The 22,150-nt window shown below is 32.5% G+C and overlaps 3 protein-coding genes across 4 annotated transcripts in view; 1 reads left to right on the top strand and 2 right to left on the bottom strand.

Annotated features, from left to right (window-relative positions):
- Window positions 1-118: 118 nt before the first annotated feature.
- On the bottom strand, window positions 119-6,887 carry LOC123676882 (DNA polymerase theta). The gene is made up of 6 exons (XM_045613145.1): window positions 5,728-6,887; window positions 2,656-5,636; window positions 2,204-2,405; window positions 1,360-2,006; window positions 929-1,193; window positions 119-530 (listed from the first exon to the last, which is right to left on the bottom strand). Exons 1-6 carry the CDS (start codon window positions 6,821-6,823, stop codon window positions 229-231), a joined length of 5,493 nt encoding a protein of 1,830 aa, XP_045469101.1. The 5' UTR covers window positions 6,824-6,887; the 3' UTR covers window positions 119-228.
- A 349-nt stretch (window positions 6,888-7,236) lies between these two features.
- LOC123676884 (mannosyl-oligosaccharide alpha-1,2-mannosidase IA-like) overlaps window positions 7,237-22,150 on the top strand; it is a 34,525-nt gene continuing 19,611 nt past the window's right edge. Inside the window, exon 1 of one of the 2 annotated variants that reach the window (XM_045613147.1) lies at window positions 7,237-7,965. In XM_045613147.1, coding sequence (XP_045469103.1) covers window positions 7,396-7,965 — 570 coding nt within the window. In that variant the 5' untranslated portion in view covers window positions 7,237-7,395. Of the gene's footprint in view, window positions 7,966-20,837; window positions 21,226-22,150 lie in introns of those variants that run through there. The other variant, XM_045613148.1, reaches the window with a different exon arrangement.
- On the bottom strand, window positions 7,953-16,058 carry LOC123676885 (catalase-like). The gene is made up of 4 exons (XM_045613149.1): window positions 15,758-16,058; window positions 12,721-13,045; window positions 9,716-10,045; window positions 7,953-8,879 (listed from the first exon to the last, which is right to left on the bottom strand). Exons 1-4 carry the CDS (start codon window positions 15,809-15,811, stop codon window positions 8,083-8,085), a joined length of 1,506 nt encoding a protein of 501 aa, XP_045469105.1. The 5' UTR covers window positions 15,812-16,058; the 3' UTR covers window positions 7,953-8,082.

Below are 22,150 nucleotides of genomic sequence, written 5' to 3'. Positions count from 1 at the left end.
TTTTTCGAGCAGAAATTGTGAAAAAAAATTTTTTGTTCTGAAAGTAATCACAAAATTTTTCTCTACTTCAGCTAATAAAATTCATGCAATACAAGCATGTTCAAAACAAACATCTGAAGCTTTTTAATAAAATATATTCAGGACATTAATGTATATCAAGTATAAAAAACAATGGGAAATTATTACCTAAAAATTTGATAAGTTCTTCTTTTGATAAAATATAATAATTCAATAAATATCACATTGTTCCCTCAAAGTGCCCCAGGACTCGCCAATCTTGAGCTTCACTGGAAAAGGAACAGAAAGGCTAACTGATTCCATACATTTTTTTAATAAATGTGCGGTTTTGGAAAGATATTTCCTATTGACTTCAAATAGAAGTTCATCATGCAAATGTAGAACTAGAGTTGGTTTTTCTTTTGACTCAAAATTGTCATTAAAACTATCCTCAATCCTCTTCATTGCATTTTTTACAAGATCCGCAGCTGATCCTTGGATAGTTGTATTTACTGCCTGTCTTTCTGCATGACCTTTGAACAAAACATAACGAAAGTTAGTCAAAGCTGAAATCAATTCTGTCCAGCTATCCACTGTGTACAAGAACAGAATGTACTAGAGAGAAATGAAATTTTCAAATAGGTGTTCAGGTTGAAATTGTAGGTCCAAATATCTATATTCTCTTATAACTTGAAAACAGTTGAACTTATGAGGTTGCGGTTTTCCCCAAATGAATTATCTCAAAAATCTAGCCCGAAAATGTGCCATTAATTTTTTCTAGCTCAAAGCGGTTCTGAGATCCCCTCACTAGACAATAAATTTGGGACACTCGATACAATGAAATGAAGAGATTTGTCCGAAATTTCATAAATACGAATTTGAACAAGTGTGTAAAACCTTTGTCGAGATATGTATATAATTTTCAACTTACTTCTTATTGCTGGATTTTCATCCCCGATTAGTGATAGATTTCTCCTTCTGCCAGATATAGTTTCAACAAAACCTTTTTCCCTGCAGTGATCTATAACATTCTGTATATATTTTTTCAGACCAGGATAAGTATTTTTAAAATTTTCCATAAAGGTTGAAGCCTCTTCAACACCAATTTTCAGTTGTTGAGATAATGCTTTACTTCCTATGCCATAAATGATTCCATAACAAATTTGTTTTGTTTGATTTCTTATAATTTCTGTCACCTGAAAAAAAAATGCTGTGAAAATGAATGACTATACGTTTTGATTTTTTTTTGTTCTGGTTCACTTGAAACTGAAAAATGCAATCTTTGCCATGAAAAGAAGATGAAAGTGTGATAATAAAGTAAATACTTTACAATGAAGAAGTGTTCTTGGATTATATACACACCTGTTTTTCAGAAATTTTGTTCCACTTTGCAGCTATGCTCTTAAAAATATCCCCATCCTTATTTAATATATTACGTAAAAGTTCATCACCAGACAAATGAGTCAACATTCTCAATTCTAGTTGACAATAATCAGCTGATATGAAGATATTGTCTTTTTTGGGGATAAAGATGCTTCTGCAGCTTATAGAAACTATCTCCTTGCTAATTGTATTTTCAAAATCGAAGTCTTTAGCTACATTCTGAATATTGGGTTCATGCATGGATATTCTACCAGTTGAAGTATGAGATATATATCTTCCATGCACTCTATTATTCTTTATCATACCTAACAACGGTTGTAACATCTTGCTCAACGTGCAAGATAATTTTCTCCAAATAATTATGAGATTAGATATAGGATGATTACTTTCTTCTAGGATTTGTTTATTTGTACTTGTTCTTTTAGATGTTCTTAATCCTATAGCTTTTGCTATTTCTTTACTAGAAGTGAGTGAAAATTTCCTACCAGCTATACTAAAAATTTTCTGTTCTATGGCTTTAGAACTTGACTTAATAGAAGACATAAGAGATTCCAAGGCAGATATATCAATTCCTATACCTGATATTTCCATTTTTGAAGTAATCAATATTACATCCATTTCTAATTCTGAAATTAACATAATTTTTTTCAATGAATTCAATTGTTTATAGGAGCAAGACATAGAAACAAAATGAAAATACTATTCTGAACTATTATAAAATGAATAACATGATTTGTAATGAATAGAATCTAATTAAAAATGGATTCTACTTGAATCTTTACTGAATTTAAGTGACTTATATCACCACATCATTGTTACTCACCAAATGTTTCAATAACATTATTGGGATACTCCGCAAGTATTTCTTTCATGACAGCCATCAAATTCCAAGTTACTACAGCTTCAACTGATGCTCTCATTCTTGGCTCTATCGAATTTTCTACATTCATACCCAAACTTTGATGACCTCTACAAGTTTCCATTAGTGTTGAAAGGCCTTTAGCTTCAAGGCAATATTTGTTCATCTGAAATCTTTATTTTTATTCACATCTTTGAATTAATGTAATATAAATTTTAATTATAAATAAAAATCCATAACAAATACTCTCAGTGAAAGAATGCCATAAAATAATGAAATAATTCCTTGACAAAAAAAAGAAATTAAGTATGTACATCGAAGAAATCATAAATCCAAAAATTTGTTCTTCAATAGAAGTATTCAGTATATTCAGAATATTATTATACAAGCTATCGAAAGTAGTAAAATCGACATACCATTGAATGGAAATCCTTTTCTCTACCATCTGGTTCAAGTAGCCAGTCCAGTACTTTAGGATCTTCTATTTTTGTGCACACATCAAGGCCAATAGCTTTATTTAACATTAAAATACATTCTTTACTATTAAAGAATTCAACACAATTTTCTTTAATTTGTAGATAATTTTTGAGTATATTGAATTTTTCTTCACAGCCATTATCGTCCATAAATAAATAAAAAACGTGTTTTCCATCCCACGTGATTGCTACTCCATCTACTTTCCTATTTTCAAAAATATATTTATAATTATTTCTAGCAATTTTTTCTACATTCAGTCCTATTTTTGGTGTACCATCTTCTATATTTCTACAAGCTAAAGATAAACAAATTTTTTTTTGGTTTCTCAATTCCATACAGAAGCTTTGGTATAGTTTATGATGTTTACATACATCAATAATAAAAAACTTCGATAAATCAATAGGTTCAGATGACAAATCCTTTTTATCTCTGAAATCAAAAGATGAATCTTGAGATTGTATAGGAATATTCTGATCTGTATCAACTTTTACTTTTTTTGAAATTGGGGCCATTTTTGATTTATGAACTCTTTTTCTGCTATCAACAGATAATGAGGATACTTTTTCAATTGTTTCCTCTAAACTTTCTTCGAATAAATCATCGTTTGAACTGGAATTCAAACTAGATCCATTACTTCTTGGTGTTTCTGATGGTAAGGATATACCACTATCGAAACATATATTCTCATTTTTGGGTAATGGTTCTTTTGGTCTAGAGTCATTTATTATATGTACTTTATTAATTTGAGGTAATATTGATTGAATATTAATCTGCTTATGATTATTTGACACATCCTTTACTGGTTTACTATTAGTTGTTATTTGATTCACTGGATTGTCATGTTTTCTCATTTGTATTGCGGATTCATTGTTTATACTTGGCTCTTCTTTTTCATCTATAGTTTGACCTAAAGTATTTGTTTCCTGTTCTGAATTTTCTTCGTCCTTTTCTGTACCCCATTTTATGTTTTTAACACCCATTTCATGCTCGAGATATTTCCTGGCATCATTCAAAATTAAATTTGCAGCATCTCTTTCAGTCAAACCCTGCTTTCCAGTTATCCAAATAGTTCTTAGTCTATTTCTTTCTTTGAAATCATATTCATTTTCACCTTCTCTTTCTTGAGCATTTTCAAAAGGCATTACTTTATGTAAAATATTTTCTATAGTATAAACATCTGAATTAGCAAGTTGAATTAAATTCTCAATTCCAGCATCATAGAAAGTTCTTGCTTGTTTGCTATTCAAGCAAGGCAACTTCATTAAATCTAACAAATCCCTGCTCACCCCAAACTGGAGCCGATCTTGAAATTGTGAGATAAGAATTTCTACACTAGACCATCCTAATTGTCGGCTGAAAGATGTGACCATTCCAGCAAATGTAGAAGCAGATTGCTGTAGAGACTGAAGTAGACCTCTGTTGCAAGTGAATTTTGTAGCTACTTCATCTAAAGGTTTTTCATTTACCAAGTCCTGCAAAGCCAAAGCTATAAAAAATCTCTTGTGGATTAATAGCTTTGGAGATTCTTGGACTGAACCTCTCGTTGCATTTATTATAAATGATTCTCGAACACCAACTAGTTCACCAACTTTTTTCATACTCAGTGGCAACTTTTCCCAAAATTCCAAATAAAGCATCCAGTCTATTCTTGGCCATTGGTAACATGAACTATAAGGTGTCACTAAATAAATAAGATGCAACTCTGTTTCTAACACAAAGCACTGTCTTGCTTTTTCTAGTTCTGTAAATAATTCCAAACCTTCTCCTGGAGGTAAAGAAGATGATAAGCATGCTTTACCTAAAGCTGTTGGCATATACCTATTCAAGCCATCTTCAGTTTTCTGTAATCTGATAAAATTGAAGTTTTTCAAAAATTCAACCACTTGCGATACTGGACTTAATTTTTCTGAAGTTTCATCTTCTTGTATTGAAATCAGTGTGGATTTAGAGAAAACCTCTAAATCTTCTGGAGATGAGGCAACACCACTAGCTATTATTTCTAGAATAGCTCTCTTAAATTTACTAACATCTTTCAAGCAACTAGAGACAGGTTTTAAAGAAGACTGAGTTAGAAATTTCGCTGTATTATAATCTGATTTTTGACAGATCAGGATACTTTGACCTTCTGTATCTATACCCATCCTACCCGCACGTCCAATCATTTGACGATATGTTAAAATATCAATAGGACGTCCATTGAATATGGGAGATCGAATGATAACTCTTCTAGCAGGTAAATTAACACCAGAAGAAAGAGTTGAAGTTGCAATCAACAACTTTATGCCACCATTTCTGAATCCACCCTCTATGATATCCCTTTCTTCCATTGTCAGACCTGCATGATGAAAAGCTACTCCAAAAGCAACAGTGTTTTTTAATATCCTATCCAAACCTGATGGACAATATTTTAGTTGTTCTAGAATTTCAGATATTTTATCTATGCTCAGGTTTTCATGTAATATTTTACTTAATTCTGAATCTGACTTTCCAATTCTCCAGAAAGCCATTGCAGTTTGTTGTGCTAGATTTTCACACCAATTTTTTGTAGGACAAAATATCAAGACTGAAGATGAAATCTTGATTGTCTCAAGACATAGCTGTAATATATCATCTGTATCTGTGACTAGATCAGGAAAAGTTGATAGCTTTCTCAAAAGTTTGAATTCATTATTATATAGCTCCTTATTGACATAAACCATCTCATGAAGTGGAATTGGTCGGAAGTTTGTAGTGTATAATTCTGCATTTAGCCAATTGGCTAATAAATCTAGATTTGGTAGTGTGGCACTCATTCCAACTATCTGAATTTGTACATTTGTATTTTTAGCCATCACATATTTCAATTTAGTCAATAATAATTCCAACAGATAACCCCTATGAGGGTCACCAATTAAATGCATTTCATCAATAATCACCAATCCTGTAAATATAAATTTGATTAGAAGGCAAATAGATTGTCAAAAAAGTTAATTGTTCAGAACATTACAGGAACAGAACTTTAAACAATTTACCTATGTCTTCCAATTTGTTTTCTTCCATCAACCGATTCACTAAACTGTTGCATTTTTCTATCGTACCAACAGCTAAATGAACAGATTGAAAACCTCCTGGTGGATTATAAGAACCCATGAATCCTTCTACCCTTTTGCCTGATGAACCCAAAAGGTCTTGAAAATAGTATACTTTCTCTCTAACAACTGATATAAAAGGAAGAATAAATAAAACTTTTTTTTTTCGTTCAAAAAGACATTTCATTGCCAATATTTCAGCTACCAAGGTCTTGCCAGCTGAGGTAGGAGCTGAATAAACAAGATTTTTATCTTTATCAAATATACCATCTTTACTTAGACATTCTAATTGCCAATCAAACATTAATGTAATTTTTCGTTTTCGATAGCTCTTCAATACTGATTCGGGTAAACCCCAAGATGACAACAACTGACTGTCTCTAGAATCAATATCAACTGTTAGCTTATCATTTTTAATAATATCCTTACTACAATGTTCTGTTTCTTCCACTTCAAAAATTTCAAGAGGAGTTTCTGGAACTTCAAATGGTTTTTGTGATATTGCATTCCCATTAAATTGAGTATTTATAAGTTTTTCTTCCACTGCTTTATTGTTCAGCCCTGGTGAAATAAAATTATCGGAATTATCATTTATCTTTTTTGAAGGATCTGATAATTCTAGTTCTGAATAATGACCATTATGTATTTTACTTTCTTGATTTATATTATGTGTAAGAAAAAAGACATTTTTCAGAGATTGATTTTCATTGTCTACAGTTATATTATTTTCAGTTGTGTTGTTAGATGATAGTTCCTCAAACTTCTTCTGATCCAATGTGGCATTTCGAAAAACATCATTTTCATTTTGTTTCGAATTATCTTCATTACTATTTTCAATTGGTAAATTATCACCGTATTTAATGGCAGATAATACTTGGGAATTGTAGTCTTGTAAAAATAGGGAATCGTCAAATGATATACTGCTTTGTAATTCCCGGGAACTTCCTTCAATGTCTTGGTTTCGTTGTGTTTTCAATAAATTCTCTGTAACGAAGTTCTCTATTTGAGTTTCGGCAAAATAATCCAAAGTATCATTCATAATATATATTATTTAAATACTTGCGCATTTAAAGTAAAATGAAGAATATGGAATATTTCGTTTATTTTTCTAGTTATGAAGATGAGGTTATATTTTCAAAAATTCACATTGAACTAATTCCAATAATTCCATATTTATGAACTACTTTGTGATGAATATGTATATGTATATATTTACTTATTTTATTAACATAAAAGTTAAACTAATTTCATATATTGATTAATACTATTAAGATAATACTAAATAATAATAAATTATAGAAGAAAATAGAGCAGATTATTTGGTGTAATGTGAAAGATTCACATAATGAAAGTTAAAATCTGTAGTTTCAACCGCTATACATTTTAGTTCGTTAAGATCAAAACTTTTTCTGCATGTCAGATTGCAGAAATGCTTTAAACTATTCTGTTGTCATTTGTCAAGTGCACGGTCAACATAACACATGTCATTTTCATTTGCAGCCACTCTGCTACCGTGAAGAAAACAAATGACACAGGCAGGTGTCAATACAGTTCGGGTAATAGTGTTTATTGAAAGACTGATAACAAATTTTAATTAATTTAATTATAAAAATGACAACAAGTATCTTTCCATCCTATCAAAGGTTAGCAAATAGAATTCCTCTATCCTTTTCCAGGAGATCATTTAGGTCATGCGAAAAATACATTATCTTATTAGTGTTTATAACTTTTGGTTTAGTGTGTTTCGGAACATTATTTTTTTTACCTGAATTTCGAAACTCGGCTACCAGATCTGAAAGTGTTTATAGAGTGTATGATCATTTCAAAAGAGCAGCTCCAGAGCTCTTAATACCTCCTCCACCCTTGGACAACAGTAGAGAGGCACCAAAGTTATTGAGACATGAAATGGATACTCAGGGTGAAGATCCTCATCTAGTTGGGGATCGAGAAAAATTCAGAGCTAAAATTGAACAAGATTCTGAACTGAAAGTTTTGGAGAGACCAGATATTGGTAGATTTTATCGTAGGACCTCCACACCCTCTAATCAGGGGAAGCAAGGATATGCTCATGAATCTGGTATTGTGACCATTCCACCAGCTAGCAGTGATCATTATCCTCTAGTTATTAATGGGGAAGATAGTGACCCAGTTATAAGAGAAAGAAGAAATAAAATCAAAGAAGTAAGTACCTTATATTCTCAGTTGTTTCATTGAATAATTCACAAAATATATCTTATATTTCTGCTAAAAACAATATGTAGATATGTTATAATTGTTCCATAAAAAAATTGAAAATTTTTAAAATCCTTCATGCTTTATAGATTTTCTCAATTTCTCTTTCAAATTATCTCCAAAAGTCTGATCTACATTAGAAAACATTTGCAAAACGTTATTCTTCACTTTTTCACATGTTATTTTTTTAATAGTAGACAGTAAGTTATCTTCAAGTCGTCCTCTTGCAGTGGCATCCAAAACTTTGTTGTAAAAGATATTGGCTTGATGATAATTATTCTCAGTTTTTCCTGTATCATAATGCCCAACATTTCCTTCAATATGTTGTGGTAGTGGATAGTTATAAGGACATTCAGGTGTTTCCCTAAAAGTGTTGGGGTAATAATTTGGAGTACCTCCTTGATTTATTATATTTGCAGCACCATCTCGTTCATAAGTGTTAATTTTAAAGGGGCAATTTATTGGTAGTTGGGCGTAATTTGCTCCCAGTCTGTATCTATGGGCATCAGCATAAGAAAATAAACGACCTTGTAAAAATCTGTCGGGGGAAATCCATATTCCTGGAGTTATATTACTAGGACTGAATGCTAGTTGTTCAACTTCTGCAAAGTAGTTCGAGGGATTTTTATTCAACACCAACTTGCCAACCTTTATCAGAGGATGCTCAGAATGGGGCCACACCTTTGTGATATCAAAGGGATCATAACTTTTTTGTTTAGCCTCTTGTGGAGTCATTAATTGAACGTAAAAAGTCCATGATGGATAATCCTTATTTTCTATTGCATCATAGAGATCTCTGCCATAATAATTTGGATCTTCTCCAGCAATCTGTTGGGCTTCTGCAGGTGTAAGATTCTTAATACCTCAAAAAATAAAATGGTTTATTATATTTTTTAATGTTAAAGTGGATCATTGATTAGCAAATTGTTCATCTAGATTCTCTAATGAAAATATTCAGTACTCTACGATTCAATATCTTTAAACGGCTGAAATACAGGGTGGCCATTTGAAAACGAAACAGACGAGATTACAGACGAAATAAAGTTTTTCGATAGAAATGCTCGGACAGGTCGATTTCTGTTTCGAGGGGGACAACTTAAGATGTAGGTTACGGACGCATAGCGCTTCAACCCTTGCTGCTACAACCCCCACCCCCAATTTTTGAATAGGGAAGATGGGGTGAGTGATACCTCAATTTAAAGGTATTTTTATACTGATTTCAGCACAGTAATTGTTTTTTCATTTTATGCATTAGTTCTCGAAATATTCATGCGTTAGTTAGTTAGGAAGGAAGCCACAGTCATGGTTGTTTTGAAGCTCAAAATGTCGATTTTTCACAAAACACTACAAGTGCCATGAAAACACTACTTCATTTTCAAATACTTTGTTGAAAATATTTCGAGAACTAATGCATAAAATGAAAAAACAATTACTGTGCTGAAATCAGTATAAAAATACCTTTCAAATGAGGTATCACTCACCCCATTTTCCCTATTCAAAATTTGGGGGTGAGGGTTGTAGTAGCAAGGGTTGAAGCGCTATGCGTCCGTAACCTACATCTTAAGTTGTCCCCCTCGAAACAGAAATCGACCTGTCCGAGCATTTCTATCGAAAAACTTTATTTCGTCTGTAATCTCGTCTGTTTCGTTTTCAAATGGCCACCCTGTATAATTTTTCTTTCCAATAGAAACAAACATACCTTGATCGGTTTTGTAATGGAATTTGCAGTAAATGAGCTTCTGGTTCTTATCAACTAATGAGAAAGTATGCGAGCCATATCCATGCATATGCCTATAACTTTTTGGTATTCCCCTGTCAGAAAATAGAAACATAACTTGGTGCACAGATTCTTGTCTAAGAGAAAGGAAGTCCCAAAACTGATTCCATTCTCTCAGGTTCGTAACAGGGTTGGGTTTCTGAGAATGGATGAATTGAGGGAATAAAATGGGGTCCTTGACGAAGAAAATCGGTGTGTTATTTCCAACCAAATCCCAATTGCCCTCTTCTGTATAAAATTTAATTGCAAAACCTGTGAATGAGATTTGATAGATTGATATTTAAATATGTGCATTTTCATTAGTTACAATCGGTTCTGTTATTTCATACAAACGGTGATCTTCTTAGAGATCTGAAAGGGGTCTAAGATTATTAGGACAAAAAACATATATTACAGTCCTACATAAATATGTTGATATTTAGATATAATTGGTTCTTTCGAACATTCATATTCTGTTTTTAATATCAAATTTTTGATTACTTTATTTAAAATTGGGAATGACAAACATTTTACTCGTTGAACGCAGTTTTATCCAGAATTCCAGAATTTATTATCGGAGTAGTAAATTATGAAATATTTCATGGTGTTCTTTTTTATTTTCAATTTCATCGAATAGAAACAATCAGATCAATTCAAACTTATTCGAGATTTCTGTTTTCCTCAAATTTATGATATTTTTATGGCATTCTTTGTTATTGATGTTACTATTGTTTTCGAACTTTCTGATCCATTAATTTTGGTGAATGACAATCTAGGTACTAGTTGATCTTCAAATAAATTTTATTTTCTAATTTCAAATTATACAACATTAAAAAGACTTGTTGTGGAAAAATATGGTAGCATGAAATATGGACATTTGCAGCGTTCCTGTAATTTGTTTGGTAGTAGTGTTCTGGGAAACCTACTACTAATGATGGGAGAATAAATGGTAGTTGGAACCAAAATTTCTGTGAAATGATTCTAACTCACTTTCAATGGAAAGCTAATTAGCATGTTGGACGCGGTCAGTGCTCTCTTTACACTTGTATACTCGTTCGTAATCATTGTGCAGTGCCGTACCTTTCCTCGAAGTAAACTTTCCTTCGACTTTCTAAATAAGGAAAACCATCGATTGATCGTCCGTTAGTGCGCCAAACTGATGGTTGAACTGGAAATAACGGTATCGTTTTTCTCGCTCTCTCTTTAAAAGGAAGTAATTGCGGAAAACTCACCATTATCTCATCGATCTGTGCAATTATTTAAGCACATTATGTCTCTAATTCTTTTAAGACGTCTGCTTTTTTTATTATTTATTCTGTCAAGGAGGAGATCGTTTAATAGACCGCTTGGGATTTTCGAAATAACACTCACGAGTGGTTTGGGCATTATCTATCATTCAACTACAATGCTCCATTTTATTGATTCATATCTCAGAGTAATAAACATAGGTAGAGAGAGCATGTCATTTTTAGTACACAAATTTTGTCCCCAACTTGAACTATCAAATTTGACATGAAGCGCGCGGAAATGAAAACGTATCAGTGATACGATATTTCACTCAATTCACGAATTTCTACACAAAGACGCACTTCTTATGTCCCATAGCGAATCAACGTTTCATATCAACTCAAAATATATTGAAAGAAATACCTGAACATATCAGAAATTCAGAAAACAAACTTCGAGCGCGCCAAACGACTTTAAACAACCGATGACACTAGGAGAGCAAAAGTTGCCAAACCTTGATACAGAAGATGATAAATATTGTGCTTATTATAAATTCGACAATCAGGAAAACTATCAGACTCAAAATATTTAAATTTGCATATTTTATCGGGAATCACTCAAATAAAAATATTTCATTCATAACGATATAGTAAAATTGTGGATTTGAAAATATATCACAATCCGACAACGTAATCTATTCATGTTGGGGTCATGTAAAAATTGCGTTTACTTCCTCTATCTATTTTTATTACTCTATGGCTTTGATCAGTTTTTGAGATACACAGGGTAATACAGGGTGTTTCATTGGTAAATGTACATACGTTAACCTTAGGTAGAGCTATCCTAGACGAGTCCAAAAAACCTATATATGATAGGTCTAATCTTCTCCATGGCCGAGATACAGGGTGGTTTATGAATTCACCAATATTTTCAATTCCTTATAACTTTTGAACCACGCAGTATATTTGATTGATATTTGGAACGAACAATTAACTCTATTAGGTCCTTCGATTAATTGAAAAATTGAAAAAAATCAGGTCCGTATTAGAAAAATATGGGACATCCAAATATCAATCAAATATACTGGGTGGTTCAAAAGTTATAAGGAATTGAAAATATTGGTGAATTCATAAACCACCCTGTATCTCGGCCATGGGGAAGATTAGACCTATCATATATAGGTTTTTTGGACTCGTCTAGGGTAGCTCTTCCTCAGGTTAACGTATATACATTTACCAATGAAACACCCTGTATATTAAGAGGCGCGACCGTTATTACAAAAGTTTTATACAATGAAAATTTCATGTAAAGTGACGGTAAGAAACCCGTTGGCGTTCACTTATTGTTTTGTCATTGTACAATGAAAGACATTATACAGGGTGACCCAAATTCGATGCTCACTTAGAACATCTCAAAAATTATAAGACCCAATTTCTTTTTCCGAAATAATAAGATTTCAGAAAGCACATCATAGATATCTTGATTCGTTCTCGAGTTACAGGGCGTTTCTGAAAAATTTTTGCTGCAAATATTTGGAAAGGTCCTTTTTCAGAAACGCCTTATAACTTGAGAACGAATCAATATCTCTATGATTTGCTTTCTTTTATCTTATTATTTCGAAAAAAGAGATCGGAGGTTGAAGATTTTTTCTTTCAGTCTTATAGTTCTCGGGATGCTTTCAGTGAGAATTCTATTTGGGACACCCTGTACAGTGTTTGTACCTCTTGGGTCCAGATCTGTGTCGGCCGACCCCAAACTGCCAGCCACTCTTGAAAATCTGACCGCAATCGGAGTTTTTTTCCCCATCTCGAAGACTTTGGACGTGGTGTATTTGGTGATGTCATTGGTGACCTCGAAATAACCGAACGCAGCTGAACCTTTGGCGTGAACAACTCTTTCCGGTATTCTTTCCCTGTTGAAGTGAGCCAGGGACTCTATCAGGTTCGAGTCGTAAAGGACGATTGGTCCATGTTCTCCGACAGTGATGCTGCTGGTAGGATGCGTTATCGGTATTCCTTCAGCAGTTGTGATGCATTTCCTTTGGTCCTGCAAATGTTTGTTTAGCATTGGGTGGGAAGGCCAGGAAGAAGTACAGGGTGTCCCAAATTCGATGCCCATTGAAAGCATCTCGAGAACTATAAGACTTACACCCAGTTGCAGTGAAGTTCATCAAAATTTAATGCCGTAATTGAAAATTTAATCCTCCATTAAACGTTGCAGGTAGCCAATAGCTCCTTCTACTGGAGGTTTGAAATTTAAATGATGCCATTGAATTTTAATGAACGTTCCTGCAACTGGATGTTGGGGAAAAATCTTCAAGGATCCCCGAACCCTTTATTCGAAATAATAAGGTATCAAAAACCAGATCAAAGACATCTTGATTCTTCTCGCATTACCAAACAAATTACCGAGAAAAAAAAAAACGTTTTAGAAATTTTCGAATATCTCTAACATAAACCAAGATATAGCGATATATTCGAAAGAGTCATTTTTCAGAAACACTCTGTAACTCGATAACGAATCAAGACATCTATGATCTGCTTAGTTATTTTATTATTATAAAAAAAAGATCGGGGATCTTGAAGATTTTTTTCCAAGGCCAGTTTAATAATCTAAAGTAGTTTCCTTTAGAGATGAAATTTGTTCCAAAAACTAATTTCAAGGCTAGAGGACACTCTAAAGTTTCCTTTAACCTTTAAATTGGTTTTTGGAACACGTTCCATCTCTAAAGGAGACTTTACTTTAGATCATGAAATTAGCCCATATAGTTCTAGAGATGCTTTCAGTGAGCATCGAATTTGGAACACCCTGTACATTTTGAGCGTTAGTTTCCTGAATTTTGAGCTGGAAATGGTCTCAAACGATTAGATTCGACTCACTGATGTCCCCGAATCAATTCTGCCCGGCCGCTAACAGTAATATTTCGTAAATGAACATTTTTTAAAAACACCCGTTAACTATGTAAGGGTAATAACTATGGAGATGCAGTTTTCGCCGATGAGTTTCTCATGAAAATTGGCCCTCAGACACCAACATCTCCATCTAGTATAGAAATACTACTTCTCATTCAAAAGTGTCAAATTCGGCCCACCCTGTACAACGTGAACAGCTGGAAGCCAAGTTCATTTCTGAATTCCAAAATAACTGCGCGCAAATGTTTTTATTTTCGCTTTTCTCGAATTCCTAATTAGCATCGCTCCTAAATTAATTTAGATCGTCACATTAATTATTATTCGATAAAAAATTTACATAAAATTTTCACGTCATATAGATCTAAAAAAAACTCACAATTTGAATGGGATTAATTGAATTTGTTTCTCCTTTATATTGCATAACCTTGAGAATTCCTGATAGTATAATGTTTATATCGGGAATTCTAGTTGAACGACATTTTTTTATCATGATTTGTTAATTATGTTCGATAGAATGAATTATTGGATTGGAATATGGAATCAGCATAACCTAATTTCGTTCAAGTTTTCTTATGAATGCAGTTTTGTAATGTGATAATCTTTAAGAGGTGAAGAAAAATCTTCAGATTGCTATGTGATGTAAATCCATCTTATATTCAGCGAATAATCATTAATTTACTGAAAATTACAGTATTTAGCGATTCTAGAAGAATTTGCTGGGTGTGTTTCTGGGAATTTTATATTTGAAGGAGCTGAAAGTACCATCAGGTTTCACATCACAAAGAAAATTTATTAGAGTTGATTTCATTCATTTAGCAAAACTTTCGTTTAGCAAAAAGTGATATGTTTGTTATTCAAAGGTTAAGCGATAATCAGATAATGAATATTCATTTCGCTATTGATTATGAAAAAGCAAGTCTTTTTCTTCTTCTTCTTTTTGATTATAATAATTTATTTCGTGAACACCAAATATTCCCAAGTTGATGCTTTTCTCGTGTTTTGTATCCGATTGTGAATTGCTAGTATCGCCCGAACTAAAAAAAATCTTACCTCGTCTGAAATATTCATCGTTTAAACAGTGGGAAAATCCAAAGATTGAAAACATATTATTTAGTTGTCGCTCTCCTTCAGACCTTTTTTATCAGTAACACTTAAAGCTTTTTTCAAAGAATTGTTACCAGATTACCAGGTATTGATATTTTTGGACTAAAACTACAATTACTTAAAAAAGATAAAAGCCATTAAATTATTATATTTTTTAACCGAAGGTCCTGAGTTTAAGTTGCCGAATTAATGATACGAAACTAATAACTGAAATAAATTCAATTATATTCAATAGTCAATAGTTTTTCTTAATTGCATCATCTACGTCCTAGTAATATAGTTAACAAGATCTTGTGAAAACTTACTTCACAAGGTCTAATCATTTTTATGTCTTATGTTTCTATAATGGGAAACCCTTTTCGTTCATTTTGTTAATATTTGAGAACTATTTAATGTTTGATATTGATACGTAGACTTCTTTGTCACTTTGGGTTATTGAAAATTGGTTTTCATTGAATTTGAAAATTTTATATTTAATAATTACTTTCGAAGAACGAAATGAGCTTAGACATTTTCGGTTCAACAAAAGTAAAATGAAATAATTTGAATGATTTCAGTATTGATATTTAATCAATCTACACGTACTGATATATACTTATTTTACTACCTTTTCCGAAATATTGAATCAACAAATTAGAGAAATGCACAAGGCGCAATATGCTCAAAAGCATCTGACTTCACGTCAGTGAAAAAAAAATGACTTTCTAACGGGTGAATTCAGAATAAATCAAATGTGACTTACTTTATTGTTTTTTTTCCATCTGGGTAATTGGGTCGTAGAAGGTAAGGGTTTCATTTTTGTTTCAAACAAAACTTAAAACACGTTTGTGCATCTAAACACGTTCGAGTAGAAATGTTTACAAAAAAAATGTTAGCTTCTTAAATATCTAAATAACTGTCTGGAAGAAACGGATATTGTGGGAAAAATAGACACGACATTATCTGTTCTAATCGAATCACCAAAATTTGATGTCTGATTCTTTCTTGCGATATACATGTTTACTGTCTGGAAGCGGGATATATTTTTCCATGCAAGTAACTATAATTTATTGGAAACTGGATAGTTTCTATCGATTGATTGTACAGAAAGTCACTTATCTGTATCTGATGTTGAACTATAAAATTTTAATTTAGTCGTAGATTTTCTACTCAACAGTGTACATATTATTCATTTTTTCGGATACGAGTATCTACATCACTTTTCGAAACAAATAGATTGAATAAACTTCATTCGATCGACAGAAAACTCCAGTATACATAGGAGTCTAGACTAATTTATCTTTTATTGTATCGACTCGATCTTTTCTTGATGGAAATTCATAGAAGAAAAGAAATCAAATTACAGTAATTCTATATCCACTTTTTCAGTTATTCGAAATCTGAATAATCTGCTGTGCAGAGAAACATAAACAGAGAATATAAACCCTAGTTTTCCATATAAACTATAGGTCAAAAAGGCTTCGTTTCGGATTTACAGGGTATTAAAGTTCAATTGAAAAATTAGTTGAATAACTTTATTTTAAATAATAAACAGCTATATTTTTCTTCAGGCTGAAAAACCCAATTAAAGAAGAAATTACAATAGAAATTGAAATTGGCACTATGGCCGAAATAATTGCACTCAATTGGCTCAATTCGAATTATTAAGATGGATTGGACAAGGTGGATCTATTCCATGGCCACCTCGCTTTCCAGATCTGTCGTGTCTGGATTTTTATTTTTGGGGGTACATGAAACAAGTGGTGTACCTTGATGAAAAAAAAATGAAGGAGAAAATTTGATGGAGAGAATTGATGCGGCATCTCTTACCATAAGGCAAAATTTAAAACAATTCAAAGCGGTTAACTTTATGTATACTTAGACGTTCAGTCTGAAGGGTCCACCAGAAGTAATTGACGAAATTTCGAGCAATTTCTGTGAATATGACTATTAAAACTTATTAGAAATTATTTTGTGTTTCTTTTTGGTTTTTCAAATGGACTTTAACACTCTAAATCCAAGACTGATCCTTGCAAAATGTTGATATTGTATGCTCGATCTATTTGTGTAAAAAGTGATTTTATATTTTCATCTTATTCTTCATGATGAATCAGTTTAGGCCTTCAAAAATGTATCATGCAAAATTTCCTGTTGATATGTCGTCGCTAGAACCATAGGTTCTTCAAGTAAAATATCCAAAAGCTCTGATTTTAGATGAAGTCAGAAGATTTTGTGTGCATATACATAGAGCTTCCCATGATATTTTGTATGTACCATAGAAATGTCAAGAAGATTATCAAGAAAATGAGGAAAACATAGTCGTGACGCTAATTCAAGCGCCAATTACACCCTTGGAAATCACATATGCACCATAGAAAATGCAAAAATATTATGAAAAAATCCTAATTTTTCAGACTTAAGGTGCTTCCGATGTATTGAAGCATAGTCGAGACCATAGAAAATTCAAGCGGAATATAGAAAAAAAATAATAAATGTGAATGTGAAGTTAGGAACTTTTGAGCGCTCGTCATTCATTTGCCCTTGGAGATTCCATATACACTTATATGCAATTTAGTGGTGTCTAATGATGCAATTGGCGTATGAATGAAAGAGCGCTCAAAAACCCCTCAGTTTTTGGCAGTGTTTTCCTCATTTTTATTCGGTTATGAAGTAGGAAATTATAAACGATAGTGTGAATTTGTAGCATTTTATTTTTAGCGATGCGTGTCATAAAATCTGAGTTATTAAGAGTGTGATGTCATAATTTCATAGGAAATCTAGAAGTAGATAATAGTTTACATAATATTTAAACCAATATTTCTGTTTGATCACTTCCGTATCAGTAATTCCAGCTCATTTGTCAACAATTATTTAGATCTCTATTTTTTGTTATTCAATGATTATAAATGCTCAGATTTGAGTTTATTTGAAAAAATAATGTTTCAAAATCTCAATATGAAATCCTTTTTTGTAGGATATGGAAGAATGTTATATTCATTGTACAGCTATTGAATTATTATTTGCAATAATGATTTTCTTGGAAACAATTGAAGGTAGGTGTATCAAAATCATTATTGAAATTGTAATGACCTTCATTGTTTGTTTGATAATCTAATTCGTTTTGATGCATAGAAGTGAAGGGTACAACCTAAAATAAAAAGATCTGAAAAACTGTAGCATCATGTGAAAATCGTATAATTATATGTATATGAAATATTATGTTTCATTTGGAATTGAAAACAATTATCGCCGGACTCATACATACAATTTTTATCAGAGAGGTCCTCAAGTACTCTATAAACAATCTTGGGATAAGAAAAAATTACGAAAATAGTAAAACTCTTTGTTCATTTTGTTTTAACGTTATTGGTAGAGTATGGATTCATAAATATAAATCTGATGGATACCGATGACTGAACTAAAATTATTATTATTTATCTTGAAATAAAAAGATGCTATACTAAACACACGTTGCCAAGTATTCATAATTCAATGAAGCGTTGAATACATTCGAATTATGAAATCGATTTCACGAAGTTATCACATGCTTCTTCGTAATACACTCCAGTTTATGTAAAACATAACGATATATTCTCATTATCAGTACTAATTCACCAGATATTGGTTTATTTCAGTACATTGTAAATGATGAATTCATTATAGATTCGGGTTAGTTATTTATAATATCTGAATTGCAAGTGGTTTAAAATAAAATATTGAATGAATTTTCAAGAGGAAAACTTCATATATGAACGTATGTCGTAAACGTGCTAATTTTTTGAAATACAGGGTGGTAAAGTTTCCAGAAAAAATATTTTTTTTATAATTAGAATGATGCTATTGCTGATATCTCGATGAAATTTGGTACACGTTTTCACTGCATCTCGATACATTTTCTGATGTAGGACCAATTTTATTATTTTCACAAGTGAAGTCTGTATAGGTTTTGTATCGAATATTTTTGGAGAAAAAAGGGCTTGGACTCAGCTTTTTATGAAATTTTTGGAAATTTTATTAGTTTTGAAATTCTTGTACATTTCTAAACAATCTCTTGCTTTTACTTTGTCCGGCGCATGGTTTTCGCTTAAAAAAATTAAAATATTTTTACTTCAGGGACAAATTGCCAAAAGTATCATGGGGCGACCATTCCGTGGGAATTGCTTGCGTATCGTCTGAAATTAAATTAAGAGCTCACATTAGTTCAAAAACGATTGAGAATTCAAAAAATATATTTTCGTCGTTCGATTTCTCAATTGAAAAAAAAAACTGAACATCTTAAAAAAACACATTTTCATAAAAAAATCAACATAAAATTTTCAGGAATTGGGCCCCGAATTAAAACGAATTTAATTTTTTTAAGCGAAAACCATGCGCCGGACAAAGTGAAATCAGGAGATAAAATTTGCTCAGAAATAAATGAGAATTTTAAATATAATTATCAATTTGTGAAAACCACTGACGTTCTTGCTCGCAAACGCTTCGTTACCGAACTACAGAGTGTCAAAGTTTCATGATATTTCAGTTTTTTTTATAGCTCTTTCAGTTTTTGATATATTAAGATCAAATTTAAGATATAGAATTTTTATTTTTTAGGTGATGTTTAAGCAAACTTGTCACTTAGATCACAAACCATATACATGTATGCAGAGGTTTTTAATTTTATTGTTATAAGTTCCTACCTTTTGTTAAAAAATTTAATTAAATGTAGCGAATGATTTTACTTATTTCTCGATAACGATAGGAGATGGATAAAAATTACAAGAGACAAAAAAAATGAATGAACAAAATAAAAAATTCATTTCATATCTTCAAATCCACCAGTGGCTTACTACAAAAAACTTTATGGGGCGAAAAAGGGCTTGACCCCTGAAAAGATATCACCCTGTAGCTATAAGCTTGTGAAAACCACCCGGCATAGTGGATGATGTAAACCCTTAAACGTAACCTTATTTCAAATTTGATCTTAATATCTCGGAAACTGAATGAGCTATGAAGAAAAATCAAAAAAATCTTGAAACTTTAACGGACTGTAGTTCGGTAACGAAGCGTTTACGTACACATGTTTACGAGAAAAAAACTAATTATGACTTGAAAAATACTCCTCTGAAATCTTGATACTTTATTTTGAATCACCCTGTATACATTCCAAAAACGTAGTGTGAAATTTTCAGGGGATGTTTAAAATTAGTTCCTTGATCGATTTCCAAACATGAACATCCAACAGTGAATGGGGACGCCACTGGTGAAAATGATAAAATCGTTCCTACATCAGTAAATGTATCTTGATGAAGTAAAAACGTGTTCCAAATTTTACAGAAATATCTGCAAAAGCATCATTGTGGTTATAAAAAAAAATTATATTTTTCAGGAAATCTCACCACCCTGTATCTCAAAAGTTGGTATGTTTACGACATATGTTCATATAAGGTTTTTTCTAAAAATGGCTCCAAGAATACCCCCTTTTAATATCAGCATATCATTAAGGAACACCCTGTATACATTCTAAAAACGTAAACTGTAAAATTTTCAGGGGATGTTTGAAATTTTTTTCTTGGCCAGTTCCCAAAATTCATTATTGACCAAATAATAATAATAAATTATAAAATAATAAAAATAATTTGGCTAACAAACCAAAATTCAGCTACCATATTCTCAGGGGGTCAAACACGATGTTTTGAGATCTCGCTTGTGAAAAGATCGTATCTGTAAATAGAACGCAACTTCAAACATGAACATCCAACAGTGGACCTGTGTTTATTATAGTAAGTAGAATGTAGCAATAATTAGTAATTTTGATTGGCTTCTTGAGACCACGCGATTATATTGGCTCCATTCCACGGCATATCCATCACAGCGATAAAATGTCGATTGATAAATGGCTGATAACTCTTGTGCTCTTCTCCAAATCAGAAATGGTGATGTGATGCCGTTGTCCTGTCGGAAGTAACAGTTCTTTGTTCTGACCCGTGATTCCTGTGTTTGTGTTCGAACGTTACGTGGTGAGAGATGCAGCTCGTCGCTCCCAGCGTGGGGTCTGCGATATTCGTGATGACGTGGACCGGTATATACCTGTCCACCAAGCGACAGGGAGGGCATTCCTCCCCGGGATTCGAACCTCTGCCGAATGTTTCGGCAACCGCCGTTGACGATTTCGATTACGATTACCAGGGAGACGACGCTTCGGTCAGGACTAACGATACTGTGACACAGAGGAGAGATAAAATCAAAGAGGTAACAAGTGATCCAATTGAATAGGTTATTTCGTAGTACAGTTAAAGTACAGTTATCCGGGGGTAGAGTGGAGGGAGACTCATCTGAAAACTCGGTTAATCTTAATTTATACTTTATCCATTCAAAAAAATACACACCGATACTTTGAACCGTTTATTTAAGTTAAAAACATGTAACTAATGCCTCTTAGTCATCTTAAGGGTAGAACAATGTCCGTCGAGGTAGATAATTACCTATGATATGAACTGAATCTTGGAGTCCCTCAGGGTTCTGTTCTTGGGCCGCTTCTGTTCCTGTTATTCGTCAATGATTAACCTGTTGATTTGGGAGAGATAATAGCTGATATTGCAAATGTACCCGACTCCCTTTCATTGCAAAATATGATACGTATACTTTTGTTTGCCCATAACACTTCGATGTTAGCTACTGCTTTGATGGCCTGCAGGAGTTGTATTGCAGGTTAGTGCGGTACTTCTCTCTCTGATGTTTAACATCGACAAGACCCAATGAATTCATTGAGATTCATTAATTTCAAGTCAAACTTGAAATTGAGTCAAACTCAAGTGAATCTCAAACTTTCAAATCGAACTTGTGCAACTCTATTTAGTGTGGCCAAACTACTCCCCTGATTCAGTCCTCTGCGATTTTTCTGATTCTGATAATTTCATTCAACAGTGTTTGGTATAGAGTATTTGATATTGGTACTGTTCCATCGTGAATGAAGAAGAAACGCACCAATTTCCACAAATTAAAAATAAAATTATCATGAAAGAACCACTAGTATTCAAACCAGTTATACATTATGTTTTTTATATTTGTTATTTCTACATTCACGTTAATAAAACGTGATTATATCGTGAATGATTTAACCTATCGATTTCACATGTTTATTTATTGGATTAGTTATTGTTATTGACGAAATTGG

Source organism: Harmonia axyridis, chromosome 3 (genome assembly GCF_914767665.1).
Source record: "Harmonia axyridis chromosome 3, icHarAxyr1.1, whole genome shotgun sequence".
Taxonomy (NCBI): domain Eukaryota; kingdom Metazoa; phylum Arthropoda; class Insecta; order Coleoptera; family Coccinellidae; genus Harmonia; species Harmonia axyridis.
The sequence above is the reverse complement of the archived record's forward strand: the minus strand, read 5'-3'. Positions and strand labels throughout refer to the sequence as shown.

What these genes read in the sequence shown, in the direction of transcription:
- LOC123676885 (XM_045613149.1), bottom strand. Translation starts at nt 15,811, where the DNA reads ATGAAACCCTTACCTTCTACGACCCAATTACCCAGATGGAAAAAAAAC. An exon ending in CACAGATCTGGACCCAAGAG is followed by an intron (nt 10,046 to 12,720) that starts GTACAAACACTG and finishes TCTCATTCACAG; the next exon opens with GTTTTGCAATTAAATTTTAT. An exon ending in CCATTACAAAACCGATCAAG is followed by an intron (nt 8,880 to 9,715) that starts GTATGTTTGTTT and finishes TTATTTTTTGAG; the next exon opens with GTATTAAGAATCTTACACCT.
- LOC123676882 (XM_045613145.1), bottom strand. Translation starts at nt 6,823, where the DNA reads ATGAATGATACTTTGGATTATTTTGCCGAAACTCAAATAGAGAACTTC. An exon ending in AAAAGGATTTCCATTCAATG is followed by an intron (nt 2,406 to 2,655) that starts GTATGTCGATTT and finishes TAAAGATTTCAG; the next exon opens with ATGAACAAATATTGCCTTGA. An exon ending in ACAAAATTTCTGAAAAACAG is followed by an intron (nt 1,194 to 1,359) that starts GTGTGTATATAA and finishes TTTTTTTTTCAG; the next exon opens with GTGACAGAAATTATAAGAAA.